Raw genomic sequence first — 12,196 nt, 5'->3', positions numbered from 1 at the left:
ACGGCACTCACTCTAGCCTGGGCAATAAAGCGAGACTCTGTCTCAAAAAAAAAAAAAAAAAGAAAGAAAGAATAGTACCAGAGCAACGACAGCAGCAACTTCTGACCCATGCCAAGCTCTGTCGTTAGCCCTTTTCTCAGCTAACTCTTGTAATAGGAAGGACTCGATGTGTGGTAGTGATACCAAAGTAGGGCAAATGACTCCTTCACTTTAAGCCTCCATTTGTCCCTTCTATAAATGGGGCTTTATCCTTCCCTCCCTTGGTGACAGGTTTTGTCCATGACATTGTGCTGATCAGGTGTCTGGCTCTCACTAAATAGGGGCCCACATTTAGACATGCCGATAGGGAGCCTCTGGAAGTCCCCGTAGAGGAAGTGGCTCTGAAGTAACAGAAGCATACCCCAGCCTCCCATCTCCCCGATGCTCGAGGTTTGGTGACAGGTTCTCCTAGGATCTAGTTATTTGGGGAACCTGTCTCATTTGGTAGCCTTGATTTATTTGTGCCAATATTTGATTATAGTCCATCTCCTGAGCTGGTCTGTCAGCTTCACAAGGGCAGGTGCCCAGGTGAAGGTTTCATTCCATGCTCTATCCCCAACCAACATCCAGCACCGGAATCAAACTCAGTGATGATCAAATGAGCTAACATGTACTGATGCCTAATGACATGCCGGCAGTGTTCCAAGCACTCAGCCAAGATGTCTTAACTCATCAATGGGGGAATTCTCTGCAGCTCTGCCTGGCCATCATCTCTGGCCTGGACCCTCAAGCACGATCTTTCCAGCCTCTTTCCCTCCTTTGATCCATCTCATGGTGTTGTCACACTGGGGAAACCACCTTCCCTCTCGGAGCCTCAGCTTGTTGCCCTGGAAAACGGGGATGCTCTCACCTTTCCCTCATCTATTCTTGCAGGTGTGAAGATATATAAGTGGTCAATGTTGTTATTTTTAATACTTGCCTAGGGCGACAGAGAGCCAGGGAAGGTGCTGGGGGAAGTGGGGAAAGCAGGATGTCAAGGGAAGGAAAGAGAAAGGGGTTTAAGGAAGATTGGCTGGGAGATATCCTTCCCCCTCCACTAAAAAATGGGTCAAAACAAAACAAAACACAACACCCAGAGGATTTGTAGAAAGTGAAACTTCCCAACCTACCTTCAATTGCTTGCAGTTTTTCAAATGTGTAGCACCCTCTTGCCTCCCGGCCTTTGCCCCTGTTGCTCCCTTTGCCTGGAGCGCTCTTCCCACGTCTGGGTCCTTCTGTCTTCATTCAAGTCAAACGTCACATCACCAGAGAAACCCTGTCCTCCCACTCTTGCTCTGCCATCATAGTGTCCTGTGGTTTTCTAGGTAGTAGCTCTTTCAATACCGATGCTATATTGCGAAGTGGTTTATCCAGGGCGGCACTGATCCACACCACTGTTGATGCAATGTTCTAGATCTTCAGTCCGATATGGCAGCCACCAGCCACTCGAGGCCATCGAGACAGTGTCGCCAAGGAACCAAACTTTTATTTCATTTTAATTATTTGAAATGTATTGCCTTATTCTAGATTTACATGGAAACAATCATGTATGGCTGGTGGATACCGAATTGGGCAGCCAAGATCTAGAACATTCCATCGTCACAAAAAGTTCTGCTGGACAGTGCAGCGCCAGAACTCCAGCTTCTCCAGGGGAAAGGAATGGCTTCCTTCTCGGTATCCATAGGTCCCAGCACCACACGGGACACCGAGTTAGGGCATGGCGAACTCTACCGAATGAGTGCACACAGATTCCACGGGACGGTGGTAAAGGTAACCTATCTCCTCACACTCCAGTTTCTTCTCAACCCAAGGTTCATGAGCTTCTCGCCTGGCTGAGGGTCCTGTGGTCCCTAATGTGAGGACCTCCCTTCTCTGAACCCAAGCTCAGAGCCTGTTGAATAAACCCAGACTCATCCCAGACCCCCTCAGCCAGCCCCCACCTCTGCAGGCAGCCACACTCTCTCTGGTTTCACGAACTCACATTTATTCACAGACTGACAAAGGGACAAGGACAGACCTTTGCTCACTGGGGACCCCCAGGGTCTGGCAGTTCCAAAGAGGTGATGGTGTCCAGTGTGTAAAATGGGGACAGGCAGGCAGGGGCATCCCCACCAGGCTCTGTCCCTCTGTCCTGTGCCTCCTTTTCCAAGTCGTCCTGCCTTAAGACACGTGTTGGGGTGAGCGGTTCCTAACCAGCATCAGGGGGTGGGGGAGGGGCCATGGGGAGGGAGGGGCGGTCCAGGGACCCCTCTCCTTAGTGTCAAGGGCTTGAAGGGGAGGGGTGGGTAGACAGAGGAGGTGCCTCTCCTTCAACTTCCCTCCTCCATATTGCAAACTGGGGGTCTCAAACAGCGGCAGAGGGTGGGTGGAGGGTCAGGAAGCCAGGCCCCCCAGACCGCGCAGGTGAGCTTTGCTGTCTACCTCTTCTTCCTCCATCTCGAAGGCTGAGTGGTCTTGGCTATCGAAACAGGAGGCGCTGAGGAAGACAGGGGGAGCGGCCGGGGACTGGGGTGGGGTCCCCGGAGAGGGTGGCTCTTCCTTGATGTGGAGGACAGGCAATGGAAGCCCTTCTCCCCCTTGCTCTGCCTGCTGGGGCGGCGGCAGTGGTGGCGACGGCTGGGCCTGGGCCTGAAGCGCCTGTAGGGCGGCGGCCCTTTCCAGCTCGGCGCGGTGGCAGCGCTGGTGGCGCAGGAGGCTGTAGGCGCGTGAGAAGCGTCGCGGGCAGCGCGGACACGGGTGTGGGGCGGGCCCCCCGGCGTGCACCTGCGCATGGCGGGCCAGGTCGGCCAGCCGCTTGAACTCCCGCTGGCAGCGCACGCACTGGAAGGGGCGCGCCCCCGAGTGGGTCACCCCATGCTGCCGCAGGTGTGCCCGGCGCCGGAAGCCTTTGCCGCATTCGGGGCACCAGAAGCGGGGCTCCCCGGCGGGAGGCCGGGCCGGGGCGTTGTCCCCTCCGTTCTGCCCCTCTCCCCCTTCCGAGGCACCCCCACATTCGGCTCCGTCGCCCCCATCCGGCCCCTTCCCTGAGTTCCGTGCACCCGAGGCCTTGTCGTCCTTCTTGCCCGCTGCGGGCAGCGGGGCCAGCAGGCTGAGCGCGCCGTGGACGCGACGGTGCTGGCGGAGGTAGGAGGCGAGGCGGAAGGCCAGGCCGCAGTCCGGGCACACGAAAGGGCGGTCAGTGGAGTGGACCAGCCGGTGGCGGGACAGGGACCAGGGCCTGGCGAAGGCCTTGAGGCAGATGGAGCACTGGTGTCGCTTGGGGCGTGGCGGTGGCCCCCCCTCACCCTCCTGTTCGCCCTCGGGGCGCAGACACGGGTGCGCTTTGAGCTCGCCCTTGGTGGCGAAGGCTTCGCGGCAGCGGAGGCACAGCAGCGTCCAGTCGGCCTGGAGCAGGACCTGCTTCTCCTCCTGCCGCCCGGCCGCCAGCGCCAACTCGGCCCTCAGCTCTGCCGCCCCGGCCTCGGCCTCCTCTGACTCCGACTCCCGGGGCTCTGTGGCGCTCGTGGGCGCAGCCAGCGTGGCCGGCTCCCCTGCAGGCCACGTCTCGGGCCACGCCGCCGCTGCCCCTTCCTCCGCTGCCCCTGCTGCTGCCGTGGTGGGCTGCTCCACGCCCTCGTTCTGCGAGCCCCAGCTGGACTCGGCCGTCTCCTTGGCCACCCTCTCGATGGCCAGCTCCACCTCTCCGCCCGCGTGCTCCTGGGCCAGGTGGCGCCTGAGCTGGGCCGGCTCCGGGAAGGTTCGGGGGCAGGCGGCGCAGCGCAGCGGGGGCTGCGGCCCGTGGCCACGCAGGTGGCGGGAGAGGTGGGCAGGCCGGCGGAAAGCCTTGGGGCACAAGGGGCAGGCGTGGGGCCGCAGGCCCGAGTGGCTCAGCCGGTGCCGGGAGAGGTAGTAGGGGAAGCGGAAGAGGCGGCCACAGGTGGGGCAGGGCAGGGGTGCCCGAGGGGCTCCAGCGCCCCCCCTGCCACGGCCACGGCCTCTACCACGGCCTCGGCCACGGCCCCGGCCTCGGCCACGGTGAGGTGGGCTGCCCTGGGCGGGTGGAGGGGGCTGCGGATCCATACCTGTGGGGAGAGAGGGGAGAGATGGAGAGATGGGGTGTGCAGATATAAAGGGAGGTGTGTTGGGTGTGGCAGAGAGAGGAACAGAGGCAGACAGAGGCAGGGATGGAGAGACAGAGGGTCAGATACTCCACCAGGGAAAGGGAAGACAGAGAGATGAGAGACAGGGAGAAGTAGAGGTGAGAAATGGATAGAGAGATCAGAGACATAGAAGGGACACAGACAGGAAAAGACAGAGAAGTAAGATGCAGAGACAGAAACAGGATGGTGACAGGATGGTGAAAGGTGGAGGGTAGCGGGGCAACACCCAGCACAGACAGACGCAGACACAGAGAAGAGGAAACCAAGATTTAGAGTCCCAGAGGCAGAGATAATGAAAACCGCGGTGGGTGACAGTAGAGAAAGACAGAAAGACACACACCCAGAGGGAACAGGACAGAGAAACACAGAAGAGGAGACACAGAGGGAGACAAAGTCAGCCAAGTGCTTTTGCTGGGGGCCCCGGAGTTGAAGGTTTGGGAGGGGCTGGGAAGCGGCCCATGGGGCCCGAGTGCAGGGGGTGGCAGTGGGAGCCGCGAGGCGGGGAATGGAGTGTGTGCCCAGACGCCAGGGGCTGGGAGAGGCCAGGGAGTAGGAGGGTTCAGACTCCTGAGCGGGGAGGGGGTTGGGGGCCCGGCAGGGCTGCTGGGGTTGAGGGAGGAGGGGGCTGGGGCTGGGGACCCCGGGTCTGGGACTTGACGGGATGGGGGACGCTAGACTCCGGCGTGCAGGAGCTGTGGATTCCTGGGTCCCGGAGGAGGAAGGGGCTGGAGAGGGGGCTGGGCTCCTAAGACAAGGGAGAGGAGGGGGCTGGGGACTCAGAGGCTGGAACTCTCCGGGGAGGAGAGGCTGAGCGCCGGACCCTGGGCCCGAGAGGAAGGCCCCGGGGGTCGGGGGGCCTGGGTCCCCGAGGGGGGCCGATCTCCGGGCGAGCCTGCGGTTCCCCGCGGTCATGATCAGCAGAATTGGGGCCGCGGGTCAAGGCCTTGAGGCTCCCTCAGCCCGCGGCCTGGGGCTCGGCCCTGTGGCCGGCGCCCGGCTCTTACCTCCGCCTCCTTCGCTCCTTTCTTCCTTCCCCGCGGCCGGCCGAGCGCGGACGGTGGTGGCGGGGAGGGAGGGGGCCCGAGCGTGGTGGGGGGTGGAGGAGGAGGCTGGGCTCGGTGTCACCGCCTAAGCCTTCCCCCCGGAAACCCGGCCTTTCGTCGGAGCCTGAAAGAGGAAAGACTGGCTGGGAAGCCGGAAGCGGGAGGACCGGGGGACCCAGGGCCGGGGAGGGAGGGCGGCTGAACTCCCGGGTCCTGCGAGGCCAGGCGGCTGGGGTCTGTCCTCTGGGCTCTCAGAGGAGAAGGGGGCTGGGGGCCTGAGACGCTGGGTCCAGCCGCCCGCCTCCCCCGCTCCCCAGCAGACACACATATTCATTCATTCCTTCAACAAACACACATTTATCAAGTCCTGTCTGTGCCAGGCACTGTGTCGGGTGAGGGGGATGGCGGGGAGGCAGATGAATGAAGCAGTGACAGGCTTCAGAAAGTACCGGCACTCTGGATTAGAACCTGGCTCCAGCCTTCACTTGGCTGCCTGGGCAAGCGACGCATTCACTCTCGAGCCTCAGTTTCCCACTTTGTGATAAGCCCCTGAATATGTTCATTCGATCCTAAGCGACCAACATTTACCGAGCACCTACGACAGGCCAACTCTGCATATACTTTGGCACATATACGTGCATTCACTTGATCCTACGCAAACAATATTTACTGAGCACCTACTATGGGCTGTCTCTGTCCTTGGTGCTGGAAGGAGAGTGGCAAAAACAGAGGCCATTGTTACCCTGTCCCCAGGGAGCTCACGCTGTGATGGGGAGAGCAGACAGACAGAGATCAGCTATGCTGGGTGGGGGAGGAGGAATGTGTGCTCCTGTGCAGCAAAGTGTTGTGGGAATGCAGAGCACAGAGAAGGCACTGAGCTGTCCTCACACTGGGAGGGCAGTGATCCCGGAAGTCTTCCTGGAGGCAACAATGTTTCAATGTTTCTGAAACCTGCAGAATAAAAACAACATCTCAAAAACCTATGTGGAGCAGAAAAGGCATTTCACAGGAGTATACATGCAGCTTGACGCTGTTTGTGTAAGGTTAAATTCATGCCAAACATTGTTGGTTGGAGTGTGGGCAAACAGGTCTTTTTGTCCACGGCTGGGGTGTGCAAAGAATCTGGAGCGGTCTTAATGAGCCAGCAATTCCAGGAATTTCTCCTTCAGAGAGATCTACTCAGAAATGTGCAAAACACTGTCTGTACCAGGTTAATCAGTCCAGCCTTGCACATCACCGCAAATGGCTGAAAACAACCTAAATGCCTGTCAGTAGGAGATTTGAGTAATAAGTCGTGATTGCTCACCCAGTGGAATACTATGTGTCCACAAAAAAGAACCAAGAAGCTCACTGTGTAAAAATATGGAAAGTCTCCAAGTGATAATGTGAAAGGGAGGGAAAAAAAAAAAAAAGGAAGGTGGAGAACAGCCTGCAGCCTGTTCTAAAAAATCTGTGCTTGTTTATCAGTGGATTATGTCTGAAAAACTGAAAGAAGAAAGAAGAAACTGGCAACATAGTATCACTTCCAGGACTGAAATTTGCCATACTCTAGCCTTCTATACTTTTGAATTTGAAATCATGTGAATGTATTATATGCTCAAAAAAGTGAAGGAAAAAGAAACAAATGGGGATAATAAAAATAAATAAATAATAGCTTGCGTTTGTGTTTTACAAATGAGAACCCACTTACTCCTCCTTACCTTATGAAGTAGGTAACTTATTTTTTCCCCTCTTAAATAGGATGAAAGTGAGGTACCAGAAAGTCTCGAAGTTCGTGACTCTCAGGTAAGAATTGTGACTTCACAAAGGGATAGGAAAAGTTACAGTGGATCCGGAGAATGATTTTTAAAAGCATGTGGTTGGATACTATATTTTAAAGGATATATAGATGTGGAGTAGAAGTCCAAATACACTCATGGAAATAATAAGCGCCAAACTTAGGGTAGGGGTAATGTCTGAGATGGGAGAAACAGCCAGATCTCAGAGGTGGGTCCATGAGGAGTCAGGTGTATCTCTAATATTTCAAAGCTGACATCAGAATATGGGTGTGTGTGTGTGCTTTCACTTTATTTTTATTTGGTAAAATACGCATAACAAAATCTACAATTTCGAGGTATACAATTCAGTGGCATTAAGTACATTTGTGATATTTTACACCTGTCCCCACTATCTAGTTCCAGACTTTTCCATCAGCAGAAACAGAAACCCTGTCCCCATTATTAGTCACTCCCCAATCCCTTTACCCTCAGCCCCTGTCCACCAATAATCAGCTTTCTGTCTCTATGGATCTGCCTCTTGCGGACATTTCATATCAACGGAATCATACAATGTGTGGTCTTTTGTGACTAGTTTCTTTCACTTAGCATAATGATTTTAAGGTTCATCCATGTTTAGGATGTTAGAGTGCTTCATTCCCTTTTGTGACTGAATAATATTCCATTGTAGGAGTCAGCCCGCCCTCGGTATCCCCAGGGGATTGGTTCCAGGACCCCTACGGGTACCAAATCCCTGGATGCTCTGGCCCCTTGCAGTAAGCCCTCTGTGTCCAGGAATGCAGAACCCACAGATAGGAAGGGGCCGCTATACACTACATTTTGTTTATCCATTCATCTGTTGGTGGACATTTGGGTTGTTCCTATCTTTAGGCCATTGTGAATAGTGTTGTTATAACATTCGTGTATAAGTTTTTGTTTGAAGAGCTGTTTTCAATCCTTTTGAGTATATGTCTAGGATATGTGTGTTATTTTATCATTTACATTTTGAAGTCCTGAAAGCCTTTTTTTGTGGGTGTGTTGTTTTGTTTTTAAAAGAAGAAACGAATCCGGCAGGGTAGGTGACAGGAAAGAAAATTTTAAGCAGAGAGAACAGCACGTGGAAGAGGGGTTGTGGCTTGGGGGGTCTTGGACTGGGGCCTCCAAGGCGGCCAGCGTGGCGGAGAGAGGCCAGAGGCGCACCGAGCAACCGTGGCAGGCCTCCTAGTCCAGGCTGAACTTGGACTCCTTCCGAGTGCACTGAGAAACCATTGAAAAGGTTTTAAGCAGGAGAGTCACATGATCCGATTAGTGTTTTAGAGAAATTCCTGAGGGACCCGCGTGGAGGCCGAGCCGGATGCAAGGGAGACCGAGGTGCGGAGCAGGGAGGAGGCGGGGCGCCGGCCCAGGTGAGAGGGGGCCTGGCCCCACCGACCCTGCCTTGGAAGGAGGGGACCTAGGCAGGGGGCGGGACCTGGCGCTGATTGGCTCAGGGCTCTACTCCTGGATGCCAGTCCCACTGTAAACGCCTCTTCATTGGCTCTCCCGCTTCCAGCCCCCCTCCCTCCTGTCCAGGCTCCAGCTCCCAGAAATCACATCGTGTCACCCCTGAACTGAACACACTCCGTTGGCTCTCCATCTTCATGGGAATAAAAGCCAGAACTTCCCCCTCTAACCTCCACACCCACCCCGCACCCCGCCACAAGGCTCCACTTGTCTAGGCCCCTGGGGCCCCCTTCACCTCATTTTTTTCCTCCCTCCTGTTTCACACCGCCCTCTTTCCGGACTCAGCAGGGCCTTTGCACTTGCTGTTCACCTTGCCTGGAATGCCCTTCCCTAGATTTCCTCACAACTTCCCTCTACGTCCCTCCCGTCTTTGATATCTCCCCGGGGACGCCGGTCCTGTCCCCCGTAGCTAAAATACCCCCCCCTTACCCTCTCTAGTCCTTACCCTGACTTAATTTTCAACATTGCACTTATCTTGAACAAACATTAGGCAACTTGTGAATTACCCATTGACTGCCTATCTCCCCTCCCACCAGAATAAAAACTCCGCGAGGGCAGGGGCTTGTTTTGCCTGTTGGCTTAACTGCTCTGTCCGTAGGTGGCACCATGCCTCGCACAGATAACGGGCTCAACAAATGTTTGTAGATGAATAAAGAGGGACGAAGGGTGGGGAGGATGAGGCGGACTCAGTTTTGGGTACTCGGATAGGAGGGCAGGGGAGGCCGTCCCTGGAAGGGAGCAGGCAGAGGTGGGGTGGGGAGGTGCGGAGGTCAGGCGGGCGCGCAGGTGGCTGGCTCCAGCAGTTCGCAGGCAGGAAGGAGTCAGCGCCTGGAACAGAGGCGTGGGAGTCGCCAGCGTCTGGCTGGTAATTAATGCCTTGGATCCGTTGAGATCCTCCTCAGAGTAAACTTCTCCGCCCCTCGCTCCCCCCTCTTCAATTAGCTCATCTATAAAATGGGGTCACAGGAAGATGAATTAGGTACAGCGTCCATCCAGCACGTGGCCTTTGGGAGACACTAAAAAATGGGGTGAATCCCTTTCGCTACAGTCTCAGAAGAGAAGGGATTGCGGTGGAGGTAGGTGAGTGGGAGCCCCAGCCTCCTGAGGTCCCTATTCATTAGTCCCTAGCCTGCGGCCATCTCCATGACAACCCTGGCACCTTTCCAGGTCGAAGCCAGTCTCGCTCTCGGAGTGGACTGGTCTTGTCCCTGGGGGCGGTGCCCGTAGCGGAGGGGGCGGGCCTGGTTTCCCAGAGGGAGATGATTGCTTTCTTTCTTTTCGCCCCGAAGGAGTGTCTGGTTCCTGGGTGTGGCAGTTGCGGAGTGGAGAGGAATATCTCTAAGGTTTAGCGCCCTGGGGAGCCGACTTTGTTCCCAAGGGGGTGAAGCCTTTTCCAAGTGGCAATTGTGGATCTGCAGTCAAAAATTCTTCCTTGAGTGCTAAACTTTTACTTGTTGTCTCCCCCCAGAATAGGTCTTCCCCCTTTAATTATGTTTCCCGGTGAAATGTAAGATGCACAGATAAAAAGTACACGATTGAAGAAAGGAGTTACGAAATGATCACCAGATTAAGAAATAGAACATTGCCGGCTGTCAGCAACCATAGAAGCTTCCCAGATGCCCCTCCTGAGCTTAGGTTGTCTAATCCACCGATCTGAGTTTCACAGAAAAGTCTTTTTCTCGCTTTACTGCCTACAATGCATCCTAAACAATATTAGTTTTGTTTTGCTTGCTTTTGAAGGTTACATAAATGGAATCACTCTCTATGTACCTGGCTTCTTGCATCTGGCATCTGTGTAACTTCGTGATATTGTGTTTCATTCTCATTTGCTGTATAGTATTCCATTGTGTATCACTATTTATCTACTGTATTGTTCTTTTTTAAAATTTTTATTTTTTAGCATCTACCTGGCAAAATATGGACTGTATTGTTGATGGATGTTTTGGTTCCTCGGTTTGGGGCTGAAAAAGTTGCTGCTGTGAATGGTATTACGTGCCTGCTGGTGCAAATGGATGGGCGTTAGGATCTGTGCCTGCCAGAATTACTGCATGGGAAGGCATGCATATGAATACAACCTATTATTTAGCATATTGAATCTAAGCAGCTCAAGAGGAACCATCGATTCCCCTAAACACCTGCCTAAACGTGTCCCCCCCCCCCCGAGTTTCCTGGTCTTAATACAAAATGCCACCACCCAACCATTTACTCTTGATTTACACCCCACCCCAGTTACACACATGCAACACGCATGTGCACACAACCAGTCCTCTGCATTCGACCTCCAGAATTTATCTCGAATCCACCCATTTCTCTTCACCGCTCTGGCCCAGGCTCCCACACGTCTCTCCTGGCAGACTGCAAGGACCCTGTACTGCTTTGATGCTGCATCCTTCAGCATCTTCCCCACTCAGCAGTCAGATCCTGGAAAAGCGCATGGGTGGGCACATCCCTCCCTACTTAAGACCTTGCTTCCCGTTGCCAGAGAACACAGTCAAATCTTACCTTGGCTTACCTGGCTTGCACAATCTGACCCCTGCCGGCGTCTCAACCTGGTCTCATCTTTCCCACCCCGGGCTCACTCTCCTCCTGTGTCCAGTCAGGCGTCCTTCTGGGCTGTCCCTCCTCACCCTTCAGGGATCAGATCAAATGTCACTCCTGCCCACCTGCACCACCCCCTCTGAGGTGGCATAGCCTAGCTACTCTCTTCCCTATTGCTTTCAGAGTACTCATATCCATCTGAACGAAATGGCCTTCTTCATTTCTCTGATGCCTCATTTCCCCACCACCGTTGCCCACATACTAGAATATAAACTCCATGAGGGCTAGGATTATCTATTCTGTTGGCTGTTGGATCCTCTGAGGGGGTCACAACACCTGGCACAGAATAAGCACTGGGCACAGGAAAGTAATCTAGTGTGTAGGAGACTGTTTGTTTATTTTCTAGATTACTTATAAAAGGGTGAAATTCTGATTTTGACACCACCCCCTTTGCCCTTTGCATTAGCAGTTGGCACCACGTCCCTCCACTCTGTCCCAGGTGTCTAGCAAAGCTCCACTGGCTGCATTCTGTAGTCAAGGAAATGATGATTGATCGTGGGCAGTAATCAAAGCACATCACCAAGAGATTTTTAGCCCTTTTCCTCAACCCAGGATCTTAGGTCTCTTTTCCTCACTGGTGATTTCCAATGTTTTTGTTCAGGATTATTTCATTTCATTTCATTTCATATTTCATTTCATTTCACACAAGGTCTTGCTCTATTGCCAGGGCTAGAGTGCAGTGGTATCATCACAATTCACTGCAACCTCAAACTCCTGGGCTCAAGTGATCCTCCTGCCTCAACCTCCTGAGTAGCTGCGACTACAGGCACATACCACTACACCTGGCTAACTTTTTACTTTTTGTAGAGACAGGTCTCACTCTTGCTCAGGCTAGTCTCGAAGGAACTCCTGGCCTCAAGTAATTCTCCTGCCTGGGCCTCCCAAAGTGCTAGGATTACAGGCCTGAACTTTGTAGGAGACAATTTGAAGGGCATACCCTGGTCTAAGTTTCAAATTTGGTTTGGGGGCGGGGGCAGCAGGGGCAGAGTCTAAGGGGCGGGTACACGTGTCCCTAAGGAGACAGTTTTGTTTCCAAAGGGTGTGTCCTATGGAACTGGAGGCTTCCAAAGGGTGTCTTGTTTCTAGGGGGTGAATCTGTCTGTTGGAGGTGGATCTGGCATTTAAGGGACAGGGTTGTGTA

At 54.2% G+C, this 12,196-nt stretch overlaps 1 protein-coding gene across 1 annotated transcript; it reads right to left on the bottom strand.

The window, feature by feature from the left end:
- Window positions 1-1,982: 1,982 nt before the first annotated feature.
- On the bottom strand, window positions 1,983-5,272 carry ZNF579 (zinc finger protein 579). Its single transcript, XM_012750284.3, has 2 exons — window positions 5,162-5,272; window positions 1,983-4,079 (listed from the first exon to the last, which is right to left on the bottom strand). The coding sequence occupies exon 2, from the start codon at window positions 4,075-4,077 to the stop codon at window positions 2,392-2,394; it is 1,686 nt and encodes a 561-aa protein (XP_012605738.2). The 5' UTR covers window positions 4,078-4,079; window positions 5,162-5,272; the 3' UTR covers window positions 1,983-2,391.
- Window positions 5,273-12,196: the final 6,924 nt, after the last annotated feature.

This window comes from Microcebus murinus, chromosome 32, assembly GCF_040939455.1.
Source record: "Microcebus murinus isolate Inina chromosome 32, M.murinus_Inina_mat1.0, whole genome shotgun sequence".
Lineage (NCBI taxonomy): Eukaryota > Metazoa > Chordata > Mammalia > Primates > Cheirogaleidae > Microcebus > Microcebus murinus.
The sequence above is the reverse complement of the archived record's forward strand: the minus strand, read 5'-3'. Positions and strand labels throughout refer to the sequence as shown.

Coding starts and splice junctions, on each gene's coding strand:
- ZNF579 (XM_012750284.3), bottom strand. CDS start 4,077: ATGGATCCGCAGCCCCCTCCACCCGCCCAGGGCAGCCCACCTCACCGT.